The following is a 19,070-nucleotide window of genomic DNA, read 5'->3' on the forward strand; positions in this document are numbered from 1 at the left end:
TATACCAAAAAACAAGGATGGGATGCACAAAGTATGTATAAACAGGCATAATAAGCATACAACATTCCAGGTATGAAACAAAAACAAAGAATGCAAACAAAATAGCATAGTGTCAAAAAACACCGAATAACCAAGAGTAATCAGTTGGGGGGGAGGAGAAAAACAGGTCAGTAACACTCAGTGAGGGTGAGTAGAAATAGCCCTAAACTGAATAAGGAAAGGGCTGCTGACTCATTGGCTGAGTTTTTGTATATTTGGTAAATATGGTGACGTTTTGGTAAGTCCATATATAATAGAGGGCACGTAGGCGGGAAACTCACCTTCTACCAGCGCTGGTGAGAGGAACAGGACCTGCCATGGCAGACTCTTTGGAGCAGATGGTGAGGGATCGGGTGGCTAGCCAGGGCCCTGGCTGGCTTCTAGGCCTCCTACAGCAGACTTGCAGCGACGGGGCCGGGGGATCGGCGTCTGGTGGAAGTGGGCGGCCGCAGCGGGTGTCTCGCCCGCCGTCGCGGCTGAGTCCTAGCCCGCCTGCTCGAGGCGTTTCCAGCGCTTCCAGACAGAGGAGGGATACACGCGCGCGTGGGAGACAGTCGGCGTCCGGCTCCGGCAGACAAGGTGAGCGGGTGGGTCGGGTTCCCCAGCGTGTTCGGCCCTCGGCGGGTGGGGGTGGGTCACTTGTGCAGCCGGGAATAGGTTCCGCTGTGTCCAACATGGCGGACGCCACGAGGTCGTCCGAAATGGCCGCTGCTGAGTTGCCTGGGGGAGGAGCTTCTCCTCTCCTGTTCGGGGACGCGTCACTGGAAGGGGCGGGGCTTGCGTGTGACGTCGGCAACGCGGCCGGAAGTGTCGGGGCGGAAGGGGCGGGGCTTACCGCCGGGAGCTCCGTGCAGGACAAGGCCCTGCCTGGGCCTGTTGTTTTCTCTGATCCTGCTGGCGAAGGCTCCACTTCTAAGGTGGGTGCTGCCTCTGCTGGGACAGTAACGGGGCATAGTGCAGCAGGAGGGCATAGTGCAGCAGAGCGGCGTGGGCCGGGTGTATCGGGAGCAGCCCCCGGGGGGGGCGGGGCCTCGGGTGTCACCACAGTGGGGGAAGTTATCTTAGCCCCGGGATCCTCTGCAGCTGGTCGGTCTGTGGGTGGTACCGGCGGTTTTGATAGACGGGCGGCTCTGGCTTATCGGGGCTCATCTGTATTTCATTGTCGCGGCCGCGATGAAGGGTTTAAAGGTTGGGGGAGGTCGGCCAGGGGTCCAGGGTCCCGTGATAATGTGTCCTCTTTTTCTGAGTCTTCTTCTTCAGAAGACTCCAGGTACCGCCGCAGCAGTGGGCGCCACAGAGAATCTTCCAGAAGACGCAGCAGTCGACGACGCCATCGCAGTCGGGCACGCCTGGACAGACGTCGTACCCCGCGCAGCCGTTCGTCCTCAAGGTCAAGGCGGAGCTTCAGCCGTTCAGACAGGAGGCTGCATGGCGGGTCACGTCATTCCTCCACACTTCAGGAGAGTCGTCGGGGGTCTCCAGCGGCTGTTCGACCGGAGAGGGCTGCCTCTTCTTCATCCCAGACAAGACGTCAGGAGCTACAGCCTCTTCCGACCGCTCCTGTTCCGGCTGAACCTCTACCGATCCAGGCGGGATCGCAACACGGTGAGTACGCCTGCCGGTCGGCTTGGGCACCTCACACCACACCTACACTCGCTCCAGGACAGGATATGTCTTCTTTTCTTAGGCAGTTATTAAGTGTCTCCGAAAGTTCTAAGGCTAGGAAGGATTCAGAGGTGGTTGCTGTACCTGGGGGGGTTGCTCCTGCCCCGGCCGTAGATGTAGCCTCAGCTTGTATGTTTAGGGACTCGATGTTTTGTGGCGTTGCTCCGCTGGGGACTCATGTCCCGGCGGAGACTCGTGATAAAATAGTCAAGGGTGAGTACGTGGATATATGGTCCTTGTTGTCGGCCGATCATATCGCCGTTGACAAGGAACGGAGTTTTGAGAAGGGACCGGAGCGTAGGCAAAAGGTGGCCAAGACTTTCGGCAATTGGCTGCAGGCCTTCGCCACCTTGGCTTACATCACTTGTCAGGCTTATCCGGCGAAGGGCCCTGAGCTCTTCGTTTACATGGATACAGTTTATAGTGCCCATAAATTGCACGGGGGCACAGCTTGGTGGCGATACGATGAGGAGTATCGTCGCCGCCTGGCTCTTTCCCCATCAGTCGGTTGGGCCTCTAAGGCCACCGACGTATGGATCCAGCTGATCCTTTCCCAACGCCCTCAGCGGCCATTTCTGTCCGGTGCCGCCGGTGCGGGGCAACAGCCCGCGGCGACCACACCGAGACAAAGTGGATCGTGCTGGCTCTACAACGAGGGCCACTGCCGTTTCCATGCATCCTGTCGTTTCCGACACGAATGCTCTATCTGCGGAGGGGGACATTCAGCATTGCGATGCTTCCGCCGTAATCGGCAAGGTAGCAAGCTGGGTGTTGCCGGCTCCGCAGAGAACGCCAGTGAACGTACCGCTGTTGGGGCGGTGGCTCGCGTTGTATCCCAAGAGGCGGGAGGCAAGCCTGCTCCTTGAGGGATTTTCCGTAGGTTTTTATATCCCTCATGTCCCTTCTCCTGTTATGTTGCTTTCACCCAATTTAAAGTCGGTTAGGGATAACGAGGACGAGGCCTGGGAGAAGGTCATGAAGGAGGTGACTTTGCGCCGGATGGCTGGCCCTTTTCCGGACCCTCCTTTACCGAACTTGAGGGTATCACCTTTGGGTTTGGTTCCTAAGAAGGAGGTGGGCAAGTTCCGGCTCATACATCACCTCTCGTACCCTCCTGGGTCCTCTGTTAATGACGGCATCTCAAAGGAGGATGCGGCAGTGTCGTACACCTCCTTTGACAAGGCTGTGTTGTTGGTAAGACAGGCGGGTCCGGGTGCTCTCCTAGCTAAATCCGACATTGAGTCGGCTTTTCGTTTGCTCCCAGTGCAACCGGATTGTTTTCATTTGTTGGGCTGTAGGGTTAGGGATAGCTATTTTGTCGATATGTGCCTGCCCATGGGTTGCTCCATCTCTTGTTATTATTTCGAATTGTTTAGTTCTTTGTTAGAGTGGTTATTGAGATACGAGACGGGCATCCCATCGGTGATACACTATCTTGACGATTTCCTGTTTGTTGGCTCGGGTGGTTCAAGCGTCTGTGCTTATTTATTGTCTACTTTTCAGTCTTTGATGTCCCGCCTAGGTGTTCCCCTCTCAGCCGAGAAGACGGAGGGCCCCTCTACTCGGCTGTCATTCCTGGGTATTGAGATAGATTCGGTCGAGATGGTGTTCAGGCTTCCGCCTGACAAGCTTGACCGTCTCCTATGCTTGGTGAGGGATTTTCTTGTGGCTAAAAAAGTTACGCTGCATCAGATGCAGAGTCTCCTTGGCCTTCTGACATTTGCCTGCAGAGTCTTGCCCATGGGTCGTGCCTTTTGTCGTCGGCTGTCGCTGGCGACAAAAGGCGTGTTACGGTCGGATCACTTTATCAGAGTGACGCGTCCTCTTAAGGAGGATCTCCGAGTCTGGCTGTCTTTTCTTTCCAATTTTAACGGGCGGGCGGTTTGCCAGAAGGCCGAGGTGTCGAATGCAGAGCTTTCCCTATTCACGGACGCAGCGGGTGGCGACGGCTTCGCGGCCATATTCGGGGATGATTGGTGTAGGGGGTCCTGGCCGCTGATGTGGTCAGAGACAGGGTTGGTTAAGAACTTGGCCCTGCTGGAGCTATTCCCGATTGTGGCCGCTGTCGTGCTTTGGGGCGATAGAATGTCCAACCATAGAATTATTTTTTGGTGCGATAATTTATCGGTAGTGCAGGTTATCAACAGCCAGTCCTCTTCCTCCCCCCCGGTGCTGGCGCTGCTTAGACATTTGGTTTTGGTTTGTTTGCAATACAACATTTGGTTCAGGGCGCGTCATGTTCCGGGGGTGCGTAATAGGATGGCTGATGCTTTGTCCCGCTCACGTTTACAGGACTTCCGTGCCCTGCATCCGTCGGCGAGACCGGAGGGATGGAGTTGCCCCGTTTCTTTGTGGGACCTGGTAGGGAACAGCTTCTAGAGCTTATCCGAGGATCGGTTTCAGCGGCTACCTGGAAGAGCCACTACAATGCCTGGGTCCTTTGGCTATCCGTGTCTGGCGGCGTTGTACCCGCGGACGTACATGGCTTGTTGGATGTATCCTTGGAGTTTTTAGCTAAATTGCGCAGTCAGGGGTTGTCGTATTGTGTTGTCGCTAAAAAGGTAGCGGGTGTTGCTTTTATGCTTAAGCTTTTTGGTAGGTTTGATGTCACTAAACATTTCGCGGTTAGACAGGTTTTGAAGGGGTGGAAGAAAGAGAGGGGTCCTGGGGATCGGCGCCGGCCGGTCTCGGCGAGCTTGTTGGAACGTTTGTTGCGGGTGTTAGCTGTGGTTTGTGTGGATGGCTATGAGTTGGCTTTGTTGAGGGCCGCTTTTGTTTTAGCCTTTTTTGCAGCCCTCCGGGTGGGGGAGTTAGTCAGCCCCAGCAGATCTAGGCCCGGGGGTCTTGGTGCGGGTGATGTGGTGGCCTCTGACGTTGAGATCAGGATTTGTATTCGCCGCTCGAAAACGGATGTTTTCGGGCGGGGAACTTGGGTGACTATCAGGCGCACTGGGTCTGAGTTCTGCCCGGTGGACTTGGTTAGGGGTTATATTGCTCGACGATCTACGGGCGATGTTTTCTTGCTGCATGAGGCGGGAGCGCCTCTGACCCGTTTTCAGTTTTTGTCGGTTTTCAGAACCTGTTTAGTGGAATTAGGTCTGGAGCCTCGGGACTTCGGCACCCATTCGTTTCGCATTGGGGCCGCCACAACGGCCGATGCGTGCGGTTTGGGCGAAGAGGCGGTGAAGCGCTTGGGGCGCTGGAGGTCCGACTGCTTCAGGTCTTATATTAGGCCCGACCTGATGACTCCCTGATCCTCGGCGTCCGCTGAGTGTGATGGGGTGCTGATTTGGGCACGTAGACTGTATTTTGTTTTTTGCACCCTCTCCTGTTTTGCTATGTTTTTCTTCCTTTGTTTTCTTCTGTTTCTAGATGGCGGTCCGGTTGTTGTATGGCTGATTGGGCATTCCTTCCTGTATTGGGCGGAGAAGAGGGCGGAGGTTCGGCCTGGCGGTCGGCATTTTGGCTTGGAGGGCGTGGATGTTCGCTGGCGGGGCTCTCGCGGGCTCCGTTGGCGGCAAGTCTTGCCGGATATCGTGGCGGCTAGTCGTTTGACGCCCGGCCCGGCGGTGGTGATAGTCCATGCCGGGGGAAACGACTTGGGTCACGTCAAGTTGGCGGAGCTTATCACCATGATAAGGCAGGACCTTCGCCGGGTATATGACTTCTTCGGCCAGGTAGTACTTGTCTGGTCGGAGATTGTGCCTCGCATTTGTTGGCGTGGTGCTCGCGACCTAACCGCTATCGAACGGGCCAGGAGAGTGCTGAACATTAGAGTCTCTAAATTTGTCAAGTCTTTGGGGGGTGTGACGGTGCGCCACTTGGAGTTGGAAGGGGAAAATGAGAAGTTGCTTCTGAAAGACGGGGTGCACCTCAACGCTATTGGTACCGATATATTTCTGTCAGGTATTCGGGATGGTTTGGAAAGGGCGCTAGTGCTTTTAGGTGGGGGGGCCAACAGGCAGGTGTAGGGTGGAGGCGGTACACTGCCTGTTTGGATGGCGGGAGGGTCCATGCCCAGATACAGGAAACATTGGCCTACATGCTCGCTGGATCGCAGCGGAGCATCCAGGAGGAAGAGGAAGAGGTACTCGGAGGAGGGGCATGGACACACACATTTACATATGTTTGTTTATTTTCTGGTTTATTATTCAAATAAAGCTGTGGCCTACCCCACTTATACCACAGATACGCTTTTGGTCATTCTTGGGTATTAAGGAGTAAGTCACCAAGGTTAAGGTTTTACATTCATATAATTATATACGGGTCCAATGAGTCGAAATAGCCCTAAACTGAATAAGGAAAGGGCTGCTGACTCATTGGCTGAGTTTTTGTATATTTGGTAAATATGGTGACGTTTTGGTAAGTCCATATATAATAGAGGGCACGTAGGCGGGAAACTCACCTTCTACCAGCGCTGGTGAGAGGAACACCCACCCACCCTGCCCTTCTGGTTTTTGTCATGGACCGGTTTCTGGTTTTGTTTTTATGTCTTGCAGGTTCGTTGTCACAGCTGGCGGGAGGGTCCATGCCCAGATACAGGAAACATTGGCCTACATGCTCGCTGGATCGCAGCGGAGCATCCAGGAGGAAGAGGAAGAGGTACTCGGAGGAGGGGCATGGACACACACATTTACATATGTTTGTTTATTTTCTGGTTTATTATTCAAATAAAGCTGTGGCCTACCCCACTTATACCACAGATACGCTTTTGGTCATTCTTGGGTATTAAGGAGTAAGTCACCAAGCTTAAGGTTTTACATTCATATAATTATATACGGGTCCAATGAGTCTTAGAAAGGCACACAGGTCACCTAAATCAAACAGTAAAGTCATATCAACATTAGGCCAGGCGAGTCAGTCCGCCGGAGCGGATAAAGGATTCACTTACGACCGCCCACCACAGTCCATTCCTTAGTAAGATGAGAAGGCCGCACTGAGGATCCGGGAGCAGAAGGGAGAGAGTCAGCAGGGGCAAGCTTCCACTTACAGAGGAGGGACATGCCCGCCTCCACATCAGGGACAGAATGGAAAACCCCATTGCGGGGAATCAGCAGCTTGGTAGGAAAGCCCCAACGATACCTTATGCCCCGGTCTCTAAGGATCTTGGTAATGGGAGCCAGTTCACGCCTAGCCTGCATAGTAGCTGCGGATAAATCTGGGAACAGAGAAATGGATGCAAACGGAACTGGTAAAGTACCACATTTTCTGGCTTCCGTAAGAATCGAGTCCTTAACTTGAAAGAAATGAACCCTCGTTAGCACATCTCTCGGGACATCCACAGGAGCAGAGTTCGCTTTTGGAATACGATGAGTCCGGTCCAGGGTGAGCTCCAGTTCAGTGAGTTGCGGGAGAATTTTCTTAAAGAGACGCTGGACATAGGCCGCCAAGTCCTCCGATGCCACATCTTCGGGGACACCACGGATCTTAATATTATTGCGTCTAGACCGATCCTCAGCGTCAGCAGCTTTAATTTTGAGCCATCTGACCTCCGCTTCCAGGGTGTTGTGAGCGTCAACCAAATCATTATGAGCAGTCGAAAATTCCTCCATTTTATTCTCAAGATGGTCAGTCCGCTCTCCCAAAGCATCGATATCCTGCCGCAGTTTGCCCACCGCAGAGGAGACAGTCTTGTTAATCCCCGCCTGCAGAAAAACAAGCATCCCTTTCAATGTATCACACGTTACAGGGTCTGAGGAAGCCGGGAAATCAGAAATGTCCGAATGAACAAAATCAGAGGGAGTATCAGAGGCAGGAAGGGCATCAGCGACCCGTTTACACAGCGGCTCCTTGCCAGATGGAGAACCCCGAGGAGACACCACAAAACTTCTCTTACCGCCATCAACCAGCAGGGGGAGACGATCAGCTGAGAGAGAGCCCTCTCCAGGTAAAGAGTCCGCCAATTGAGACCGTGGAGGCGATTTCGCTGGGGAGCGGGAACCTGTTGGTGAGGAAGGCAAAGAGTGCGACATGGTGCTCGAGAAGAAGTCAGAAAGTTTCCTAGGGGTTTTGGAGGAGGACGGTTTCTTCCGAGGCATAATAAAAGCAGCAGGGAAGGTCAGAGATGCAGCTGAAGCTAGTAGCGCAGCAGGGTAGCTCTATGCGGCAGGAGCAAAGTTCATGGAGCAGTGCAGGAGGTCAGACAGCAGCAAATTCCAACAGGGCTGTGGGGGCCATATAACAAGAAGCCTAACAATCAGCTGAGAGCCGCTAGTGGTGACACTGTGATCGATTTAATCGAGCATGGTAAAACAAGTGGCCTGCAGTAGGGACACCCAGGCAATTGTAGTTCCACGGGAGCCCAATGTGAGGAGCCCCCCCTGGTGGTGGAGTAGGGGCTCTGCACTCACAAAGGGCCCAACCAGAATAGGCAGGGAGCAGGCCAAGTAATATATAAAGTCCAGTCCAGGTGGAAGGTGAGGAGCCCCCCCTGATGGTGGTGTAGGGGCTCAGCACTCACTGAAAGTAAAATCACTCAAACAGGGAGGCAGGAGGCAATGACCAGGCAATGTCCAGTGAAGTCCAGGGGGAGAGAGAGGATCCCCCCTGATGGTAGTGTAGGGGCTCAACACTCTCTCAACCCCCCCTGAGGCTGTAGAACACGAGTGCGTCACAAAATGGCCGCCGTTACCGCCAGATCCAATGCAGGAGCATACAGGACGTACCACAGGCTCCCCACAGGCCAGGAGCAGACGCAGGACACTGGAGACAGCGTGCAGGGGGCCAGGAGAAACCCCGCTCACCTTCACACACCAGCCGCAGCAGCAGTACAGGGGAGATGGACGGGAGCCAGCCGCCGCTATCCACAGGAGGGAGCCGGAAGTGGAGAAGGCGCAGCAGGACAGACCGGTGAGTAGGCCGCTGAGTAGGCCGCAAAGCCTCAGAAGCCACCAGGTCCCGGGGGAGCAGGAGAAGACAGCCCAATACGTTCCGCCAGGGTCCGAGGATATACCGCCGGGTGCCACCGACCTGAATCAGGTGAGTAAGGATCGGATGCCGAAGGGAGAAGGTCGCAGATGCCGGGAGCTCCAGCAGACGCGTCCTCTCTCCTTGCCGGCTAGCCACGCCCCCGGAGACGATCTCTTTAAATCATCTGCCATGAAGGTAATATTAGGATTTTTGTTGACTTCTCAGTCCTGTAGACTGGTGTATTTTTAGATGTCATTGCAAAGTGGTGCCTATTCCATATAAGTATGTATTGTTTTGCAGCAGTCAGACACGTTACCTGTGCTCTCTGAGCATGCCATTATTATCCCCAGAAGCTACGAAGCAACCCAAGACATAAATCAATACAGAATGGCAGGCACCTGCAGACACTGTTCCTCTTTGCAGCTAAACCTTGTGCTGCGTATTCGGCTGTGGCGTACACTTACACCATTGCTTCATGGCTCACGTAGACAGGAATATTACGTAGAGTATTACAGATACCAGACAATATAGGCATCCATGTCTGCACCATATACAGAGGTTAATACATAATATCCAAACTGGTATGTAATAAGTCACGCTGCATTTGTCAAAAAATTTATAGATGATATCTAAACGCTTAGAATGGGGGCGGCCATCTTGCCTGAGCATCTTCAGCTGTGTTAACAGCATTTAGTTAAATGCTGTACAGCATAGTCGTAGACAGCATTAGTTTGGTTCGACTCATTGAGGTCTATGGGAAAGTTTTCTAGATATGCTCTGTGCAGGAATGCAGAGTAGCTATGTACCTACAGTCCTATGAAAAAGTTTGGGCACCCCTATTTATCTTAATCATTTTTAGTTCTAAATATTTTGGTGTTTGCAACAGCCATTTCAGTTTGATATATCTAATAACTGATGGACACAGTAATATTTCAGGATTGAAATGAGGTTTATTGTACTAACAGAAAATGCACAATATGCATTAAACCAAAATTTGACCGGTGCAAAAGTATAGGCACCTCAACAGAAAAGTGACATTAATATTTAGTAGATCCTCCTTTTACAGAGATAACAGCCTCTAGTCGCTTCCTGTAGCTTTTAATCAGTTCCTGGATCCTGGATGAAGGGATTTTGGACCATTCCTCTTTGCAAAACAATTCAAGTTCAGATAAGTTTGATGGTCACCGAGCATGGACAGCCTGCTCTCATATGATCTGAAAACAAAGATTGCTCAACATAGTTGTTCAGGGGAAGGATACAAAAAGTTGTCTCAGAGATTTAACCTGTCAGTTTCCACTGTGAGGAACATAGTAAGGAAATGGAAGAGCACAGGGACAGTTCTTGTTAAGCCCAGAAGTGGCAGGCCAAGAAAAATATCAGAAAGGCAGAGAAGAAGAATGGTGAGAACAGTCAAGGACAATCCACAGACCACCTCCAAAGAGCTGCAGCATCATCTTGCTGCAGATGGTGTCACTGTGCATCGGTCAACTATACAGCGCACTTTGCACAAGGAGAAGCTGTATGGGAGAGTGATGAGAAAGAAGCCGTTTCTGCAAGCACGCCACAAACAGAGTCGCCTGAGGTATGCAAAAGCACATTTGGACAAGCTAGCTTCATTTTGGAAGAAGGTCCTGTGGACTGATGAAACAAAGATTAAGTTGTTTGGTCATACAAAAAGGCGTTATGCATGACGTCCAAAAAAAACAGCATTCCAAGAAAAACACTTGCTACCCACTGTAAAATTTGGTGGAGGTTCCATCATGCTTTGGGGCTGTGTAGCCAATGCCGGCATCGGGAATCTTGTTAAAGTTGAGGGTCGCATGGATTCCACTCAGTATCAGCAGATTCTTGAGAATAATGTTCAAGAATCAGTGACGAAGTTGATGTTACGCCGGGGATGGATATTTCAGCAAGACAATGATCCGAAACACCGCTCCAAATCGACTCAGGCATTCATGCAGAGGAACAATTACAATGTTCTGGAATGGCCATCCCAGTCCCCAGACCTGAATATCATTGAACATCTGTGGGATGATCTGAAGCGGGCTGTCCATGCTCGGCCGCCATCAAACTTAACTGAACTTGAATTGTTTTGCAAAGAGGAATGGTCCAAAATCCCTTCATCCAGGATCCAGGGACTGATTAAAAGCTACAGGAAGCGACTAGAGGCTGTTATCTTTGCAAAAGGAGGATCTACTAAATATTAATGTCACTTTTCTGTTGAGGTGCCCATACTTTTGCACCGGTCAAATTTTGGTTTAATGCATATTGCACATTTTCTGTTAGTACAATAAACTTCATTTCAATCCTGAAATATTACTGTGTCCATCAGTTATTAGATATATCAAACTGACATGGCTGCTGCAAACACCAAAATATTTAGAACTAAAAATGATTAAGATTAATAGGTGTGCCCAAACTTTTTCATAGGACTGTATGTGATATCACCATTGGATGCAATTATGGATTTGTGTTATTTATAAAGGTATTATCTACTATTGTAATTGTTTGTGATGTAAATGAGGTGACTGCAGAAAAGAAAATCCCTACAGAATCAGCAAACAGCCTATTGTTATTAGGTTTAGTAGACAGAGTGGAAATTACAGTATTGAATTTAGTACTAGATAATGACATGGGAAATGTTTTAAAAAAAATCTAAATTTCTTTAAAAATATGTATATATGTATATATAATTTTCTGGCAACACATTCAACTTTAAGTTCTTAAGTTATTATAACTTAAAAATTGAGATTCTGGTTACATACACCCAGGTCTAGAAGGAGCTTACTGCATATGGATTTATACAGGTCAGACTGAAACCAATTGAAAGTAGGCATAACAGTATATATGTGTGCAGCATAGTAATACTATTTATGTTTGTGATGTATCAACACTATGGGGAAAATTTGTTGAGACTGCTGTATGTTAGGCCAGTTTCAAAGGGGTTGTCCCATGTCAAGGATCCTATCTGTACTGGTAGCTTATGTAAATCGAAGACTTTTCCTAAATACATCGCTTTAGATATGCTACTTTGTTCTCCTGCTATGTGACCTTATTCCTCCCATTGTTTACACAGTGTTGCTATACTCAGAGACCTATAGGACAAGTGATGTCACCCACTGCACTTGCCTGCAGGACAATCCGTTCAGGTAATTGCAGTTTCCGGTCTGTTATCTCTCAATGTAAACACACAGATAACACTGAGTCCATTCTGTACAAGCATCTGCATATTATCTGATCTGTTATAAGTGTTGTGAGATTTGCCCCGAGGTTTAGCAAGAGGGAGGAGGGGGAAGAAATACTGGAAGTGAGATGAAATTACTTTAACCAGAAAAACTGAGTGTAGGGACCAAGAAATTTATGAAGGGGTGAGATCGTTCAGAGGAAATTGGCATGAGTTATAACTAATGAGTTGAATCAAGGCGTCCCCACCTCTGCCCACCCTTATCCCTGCTGCGTAATGTCCACATTTACAGAATGTGGTGGACAAGGCGTGGATTATAATAATAATACATTTTATTTATATAGCGCCAACATATTCCGCAGCGCTGTACAATTTATAGGGTTCAGATACAGACATACATAACAAAGAACGTCATTTCACACAATGGGACTGAGGGCCCTGCTCAAAAGAGCTTACAATCTATGAGGTAGAGGGGGTGACACAAGAGGTAGCAGGGGCGGCATTACTTATACAGTGTTCAGACAATTTTGTGCATTAGGAATTGCGATAGGCTTGTCTGAACAGATGCGTCTTTAGTTTGCGTTTGAAACTGTAGAAGTTGGGAGTTAATCTTATTGTCCGGGGTAGAGCATTCCAGAGAAGTGGTGCAGCTCGGGAGAAGTCTTGTATACGAGCTTGGGAGGTTCTGATAATAGAGGATGTAAGTGTTAGATCATTGAGTGAGCGGAGAACACGGGTAGACAGAGATGAGGGAGGAAATGTATGGAGGTGCGGCATTATGGAGAGCCTTGTGGAGGAGGGGGAGAACTTTATATTTTATTCTATAATGAATAGGCAGCCAATGTAGTGACTGGCACAGACCAGAGGCATCGCTGTAGCGTCTAGCCTGATAGATGAGCCTGGCCGCTGCATTCAGAATAGATTGTAGAGGGGAGAGTTTAGTGAGGGGAAGACCGATTAGTAAGGAGTTACAGTAGTCAAGGCGAGAATGAATCAGAGAGACAATAAGTGTCTTTAGTGTATCTCTGGTAAGGAAAGGGCGTATTCTGGAGATGTTTTTGAGGTGGAGGTGACATGAACGTGCGAGTGATTCAATATGAGGGGTGAAGGAAAGGTCTGCGTCAAATATGACCCCGAGGCAGCGGGCATGCTGCCTAGGAGTTATAGTAAGGCCTGAGACTGCAATGGATATATCAGGGACAGATCTGTTGGATGGTGGAAACAGTAGTAGTTCAGTCTTAGAGAGATTTAGTTTCAGATAGAGCGAGGACATGATATTAGAGACAGCAGAGAGACAGTCACTGGTGTTCTGTATGAGTGCAGGGGTGATGTCACGGGAAGATGTGTATAATTGGGTGTCATCAGCATAAAGATGGTACCTGAAGCCAAATCTGGCGATGGTTTGTCCAATGGATTGGGGCTGGAGGTGCATATTTGGAGCAGAAAATAAATTCCCCTCTATGTCTGTATTGCTACCAATCCAAAATATATTTTTACTCTGCTTCTATATGCTATGTCTCCTAGATCGGTGCATGCTCTACCTCTAGGGTAACTACACGCAGTATATAAGCATTGACCGATGGAAGGTGGAATTATCAGGTTTTCTCCCCACCTTGATGAACACATTGACACACATCACGGGGACGCAGTTTTTGTTTTAAGTGACACCTTGAATGAAATGTTCCCTTTATTGATGTTGTGTGGAAACAGATGGCATCAGTCAGGGTGACATAAACAGCGATGTGCCCTCTGTGATGGGTATTAATCCACAGTGACAAGTGATCCGATAAAACGCTACAGCTGACAGTCAACGCCATATATCTGGCACTTTCTTAATCTATCTCATACTTATACATATTCATATATTTACACTATATATAGATACAGTCTCAATAAACATATTCCTCCATTAACCCCTGGAATCCCAATATTCCTTTCTTGCTCTTGCACAAGGAATGTTCTGGTGAAGAGTACTTCGTGCAGTTGCTGTATCATCATTAATGAGGAGCCAGTGTAGTTCATGGATCAGAAAAGGAGGCAATGGGGAATGCTGTAGATCCAAAAATAACAATCATATGTTGTTAAGAAACAAACAGTAAAAACACTAATCCATGTGTTTTGAGAGTGGTCCACTTCCTTCTTCCGGCTAGGTGTTCTGTGATAGGTAGCTCGGTAGCAGCAATGGTACGGACCCAACCAGTCAGAGACAGGGACACAAAATCTTGTAGCAAACAGGTTTATTTAGAAAAAAACAAAAAACATAAAAATAAATAAACTTTCATTTCAGGCACACAAGGAACAAAATAAAATACAGCCTTAACTTCAGGCAAAAGCATGTAAAACAAAGCCCTGCTCGTCTGAGCACTAACTAGACAATAAATGCTAACTGTATGGGTGGCTTACTACTGGCCACATGAATCAACAAAAAAGACCACAATACAGTCTCACCAGACTGCCAGAACAGACCCAGGCACTCCCTCTCGCTCTCAGAATCTGCCCTGAAGTGCAGGCTCTACAGCCTTTTATGGCCCAGTAATGATCTCAGGACCCACAACTGGGGCTGAGGTCTATTCCTGACCCACCCTGGACCACACATAGGCCAGAACTCTGGGAGAGATATATCAGGACTCCTGTACTCTGCCTGTCACCTTCTCACAGTGTATACAGGTATACCCCACATGGGTAGTATATATACATATACACATTAGGTGTGGGTAAGGGTAAATGTTGATTCACTTAATCAACTATTATGAAAAAAATATTATACTTATTTGTATGTTTTCTCAATCATTTTGTAAGTCCAAACGGTTCCATAGTATGTAGCTTATGTATCCAATAGGGTTCGCAGTTTACCAGCATGCAATATCTATTTCTGGATGTCACTGGAACTTTTTGACAAATAATCCAAGAGTGACTTGGGCTGTTACAATGTGACAAGTAAAACAATGCTTCAGGGTTGTATTATATATATTCTACCTGTGTTTGTTCTTATGTATGTGTAAGTTATTTGTGCTCTGACCTATGTCTTGTAGGTTACTTTCACATTGATTCATGGGTATGACAAACAAGGACATACAGTGAACATGGCTTTTAACTGCAAACTGTTTACCCGTGACCACTGAGCTAATCTGTATCACCAGGTTGAATGATCCCACTTATTCCTATTCCATTTAGTAAATGCCAATAGGTAATAGTGAGGTATTCATGGGTATGGCCCAAGCCCTTCTATGTGTAGATAGGTAAAACTTCAGAGCTGAGTCAAATACAAGAACATTCCAAAACTTCCCCAAGATTTCTTTCATTTGTTTAGCTTAGAAATTAAAAGTATCAGTAAATGAGAATTGAACAAAGACACAGGCATTGGCTGATACATGGTGTGTAACAGCAAATAAAGGTCTTACGTCTACTTTCAGCAAAATATTGAGCGATGGGGCAATTCCACAATTCACACTTGGAAGTATTCGCCAATTGCAGCAAAAATTCCAAACATGCTAAAAACCACTGATGTAAACTACTGTAGAAAACTTAACATTTAATAATTTGGTTAAAACATACAGGTCCCTTTAAATAATACAAAAACCAAAGAGGGAAAATCCAAACCCACTATCTACAAGGTATAGGTTTTCTCTCCGCGGAAACCACACGGAACCGATTATAGTCTATGGGGTCTGCGAGTTTCCCAGGTAACCGCTTTTTTACTGTAGATTGTGAGCCCCACATAGAGCTCACAATGTACATTTTTCCCTATCAGTATGTCTTTGGAATATGGGATGGAAATCCATGCAAACACGGGGAGAACATACAAACTCCTTGCAGATGTTTTTTTTTGCCCTTGGCGGGATTTGAACTCCAGTGCTGCAAGGCTGCAGTGCTAACCACTGAGCCACCGTGTGGGCCCCAGTAACTGCTTTTTAATGCATATAGGTTTCTGTTGGGGGGGAGATCCCCAAGCAGACTCTCCAAACGGAAACCCAAATGCAGATGTGAATGAGGCCTTAAAAAAAAACAACACAGATAGCACTCCAAATATAGTGAAAAAATAGTAGGACATTATTAGCCCCAAGTGCCTCTGCCCTTTTACTTTTTCTTTGATTCCAATGGAATCAGGATACAACAGTAAATGTACAAGCATCCTAAGAATTGCTGTGTCGTTGCAAGATCTATTATCACCTATTATGACGCTAGCCCTATATATAAATTTCCTGGCCAAACCAGTGTGACTTGACGAAGCCCTGCGTCCGCAGCACGAACACTCCCTCCCGACTAGGCCCATTCATTTGGGCTTAATCCAGAGCAGAAAGCCACAAATGGATGCTGGTGCACTGTACCGGCATCCGGTTCCGGCTAGCCATTTTTTGGACCGGATTCTGAGACGGCCTCCGCGTCCAAATCTGGGCCAAAAAAAACCCTGTGAACCCAGCCTTACAGCACCCAAAACCTTCGAACAAAATGCCTGCCGGCCCTGCCTTTAGCTATCCCCACAGCTTTGTTGTATCTGACACGCCCAGCTACGTTATTATTGTGCGGATTTGGCTTGGTCGCCCTCAGTCCCCTTCCTGGCGGCACATGTAGTGGCTCAGGGCCACAGGTCGTTGGCTCTTCCGAAGGTGTTAGGATTCTATCCGGCTTGGCTAACACAATGTGAGAATGATATTCCGCACACATGCAAACCACAGCGCTATAATATAATACTCACAGCAGCCCTGCCTGCTAATGATATTTGTAAAATAATTCAGCGGCCAGTTAGAGATGGAAGGAAGCAGAAAACTTTCCCCCCCCGCCCGGCGCCCCCCACTGTTACTCTTCTTTGCAGCAACCAAACACAACTACCAAAGATTTTAATGACACTGTCCAATGCACTATTATCCGTCTATTACTTACAACGTAAAGTGATTTTTAGAGACTGTTAAAACTGAGAAATCCATCTTTTCATACAGCTATATTATATCCCTCTTAATCCTGCGAAATCTATTTTCTTTCGGAGTCCATAGAGATAGGTATTTTTTTAAGGTTATCTGCAATTTTGAAATGTTCTTTATTGTTATATGGTTCTGAAAAGTTAAAAAGGATTAAGTTTAGAAGTAGTCTCGGAAAAATCCTACTATTTTGCATCTATACTTCGAACGCAGTGCGTCTCTATGGTTGCAGACTACGAACAAACCCGATGTAGTCTGATGGAGTTATCTTCTAACTTGGTAACATAGTCTATGTATGGACAGATCGGTCACCAGGACATTAGCATACATTCTATAGTCATTATAAATGCTTTGTCCTCATTGAAAGTCCAACAACACGCTGCGGTGCTCGGGGAACAGGGATAAGGCTTCCGGTGCTCCGTGAAGAGTAATTTACACATTAAGAAAAACGGGTTAATTAAACAACAGCTATGAGGATCAATGAATGAAAGGTATGCCTAGCAGTGGTGTAACTACCGCCGTAGCAGCAGAGGCGACTGTCACAGGGCTCGGGACATTAGGGGCCCAGTGACAGCCGCTACCGCTGATATCATTATACTCGGGCCTGGGAGAGGTAAGAAACATAAAAAACACTGTTACACTGTTAACCCCTTAAGGACCAGGCCATTTTTTGGTTTCGCATTTTCGTTTTTCCCTCCTCACATTTCAAGAGCCATAACTTTTTCATTTTTCAGTTCGCAGAGTCACATGATGGCTTATTGTTTGCGGGACAAATTGTACTTTGTAATGGCACCATTCAATATGCTGTGCAATGTACTGGGAAGCTGGAAAAAAATTCAGAATGAGGTGCAATTGGAGAAAAAATGCATTTGCGCCATTTTCTTATGGGTTTAATTTTTACAGCGTTCACTGTTTGGTACAAATGACATGTTACCTGTGTTCTACGTGTCAGTACGAACGCGGTGATACCAAATTTATATAGTATTTGAAATGTTTTGATACTTTTAAAAAAAATGATAAACTTTGCAAAATAGAAAAAAAAAATTGTGTCATCATGTTCTAACACCTGTAACTTTTTCATATTTCCATGTATGGAGCTGGTTGTGATGTCTTTTTATGCGGGACAAGATGACGTTTCTATTGATACCATTTGGGGAAAGATCTGATGGTTTGATCACTTTTTATTCAATTTTTTATAAGAGGCAAAGTGTTGAAAAAAACGCTTTTTGGCTGTTTTTATTTTTTTTGCCGCTACGCCGTTCGCAGTACGGGATAAATGTTTTAATATTCTAATAGTTCAGGCATTTTGGAGCGCAGGGATACCTAATATGTTTATGTTTAATGTTCTTTAATTACTTTTATAGCTAATCTAGGGAAAGGGGGGTGATTTGAACTTTTATATTTTTTTTATTTTTTTAATACTTTTAAAAACTTTTTTTTTTCTTCTGTTACATTTATGATCAGACCCCTTAGGTACCTTGAAACCTAGGGGGTCTGATCGCTCATACTATTCACTGTAATACTACAGTATTGCAGTGAATAGGAAAATCGCAGCACTTCTATTAGACGATGCCTCTGGCCTCTGGCATCGTCTAATAGATCTCGTGCAGAGACAAGCCTGGAAGCCTTCAATAGGCTTCCGGCTGTCATAGCAACCGATCACCGCCCTCATGTGACGTTCAGGAGGGTGGCGATCGGGGAAACATGGCGGCGCCCATGCCGCCTGCGCTGTTTACACGCTGCGGTCGCGTTTGACCGCAGTGTGTAAAGGGTTAACAGCAGCGATCGGCTCGGGCACCGACCGCTGCTGTTATTGGCAGGTCCTGGCTGTATTATACAGCCGGCATCTGCCGTGTATGGAGCTCGCTCAGCGTGTGAGCTCGCTCCATACATCCCCATGCGACCCATGACGTACAGTTACGTCAAGGGTCGCTAAGGGGTTAAAAAACACTGTTACTTACCTCTCCACGATCTGGGCAAGCTTCGGCCTAGTCGTCTGGCGTCATTGACGATCGACTACTTCAAAGGCCGACAGCGTAGGAGCCGGGAGATAGGTGAGTAACAGAGTTTTTTTTATGTTTTTCTCCCCCCGGGTCTCCGATTATTATACTCTGGGGTATTTTCAGACCCCAGAGTATAATAATTGTTTATGAGTGTCCACAGTGGGGCATAATACTGTGCGCAGGGGCCACTATGGGGTGCAATACTGTGTGCAGGGGCCACTATGGGGAATAATACTGTGTGGAGGGGCCACTGAAGGACATAATACTGTGCGCAGGGGCCACTATGGGGTGCAATACTGTGTGCAGGGGCCACTATGGGGAATAATGCTGTGTGGAGGGGCCACTGAGGGACAT

General features: G+C 47.7%; 1 protein-coding gene across 1 annotated transcript; it reads left to right on the plus strand.

Annotated features, from left to right (window-relative positions):
* The first annotated feature begins 713 nt into the window (after nucleotides 1-713).
* LOC142185490 (uncharacterized) lies at nucleotides 714-6,068 on the plus strand. Its single transcript, XM_075260921.1, has 3 exons — nucleotides 714-956; nucleotides 1,287-1,644; nucleotides 5,077-6,068. Exons 1-3 carry the CDS (start codon nucleotides 714-716, stop codon nucleotides 5,673-5,675), a joined length of 1,200 nt encoding a protein of 399 aa, XP_075117022.1. The 3' UTR covers nucleotides 5,676-6,068.
* Nucleotides 6,069-19,070: the final 13,002 nt, after the last annotated feature.

Source organism: Leptodactylus fuscus, chromosome 11, assembly GCF_031893055.1.
Source record: "Leptodactylus fuscus isolate aLepFus1 chromosome 11, aLepFus1.hap2, whole genome shotgun sequence".
Lineage (NCBI taxonomy): Eukaryota > Metazoa > Chordata > Amphibia > Anura > Leptodactylidae > Leptodactylus > Leptodactylus fuscus.

What these genes read in the sequence shown, in the direction of transcription:
- LOC142185490 (XM_075260921.1), top strand. Translation starts at nt 714, where the DNA reads ATGGCGGACGCCACGAGGTCGTCCGAAATGGCCGCTGCTGAGTTGCCT. An exon ending in GCGAAGGCTCCACTTCTAAG is followed by an intron (nt 957 to 1,286) that starts GTGGGTGCTGCC and finishes TCTTTTTCTGAG; the next exon opens with TCTTCTTCTTCAGAAGACTC. An exon ending in CCAGGCGGGATCGCAACACG is followed by an intron (nt 1,645 to 5,076) that starts GTGAGTACGCCT and finishes TTCTGTTTCTAG; the next exon opens with ATGGCGGTCCGGTTGTTGTA.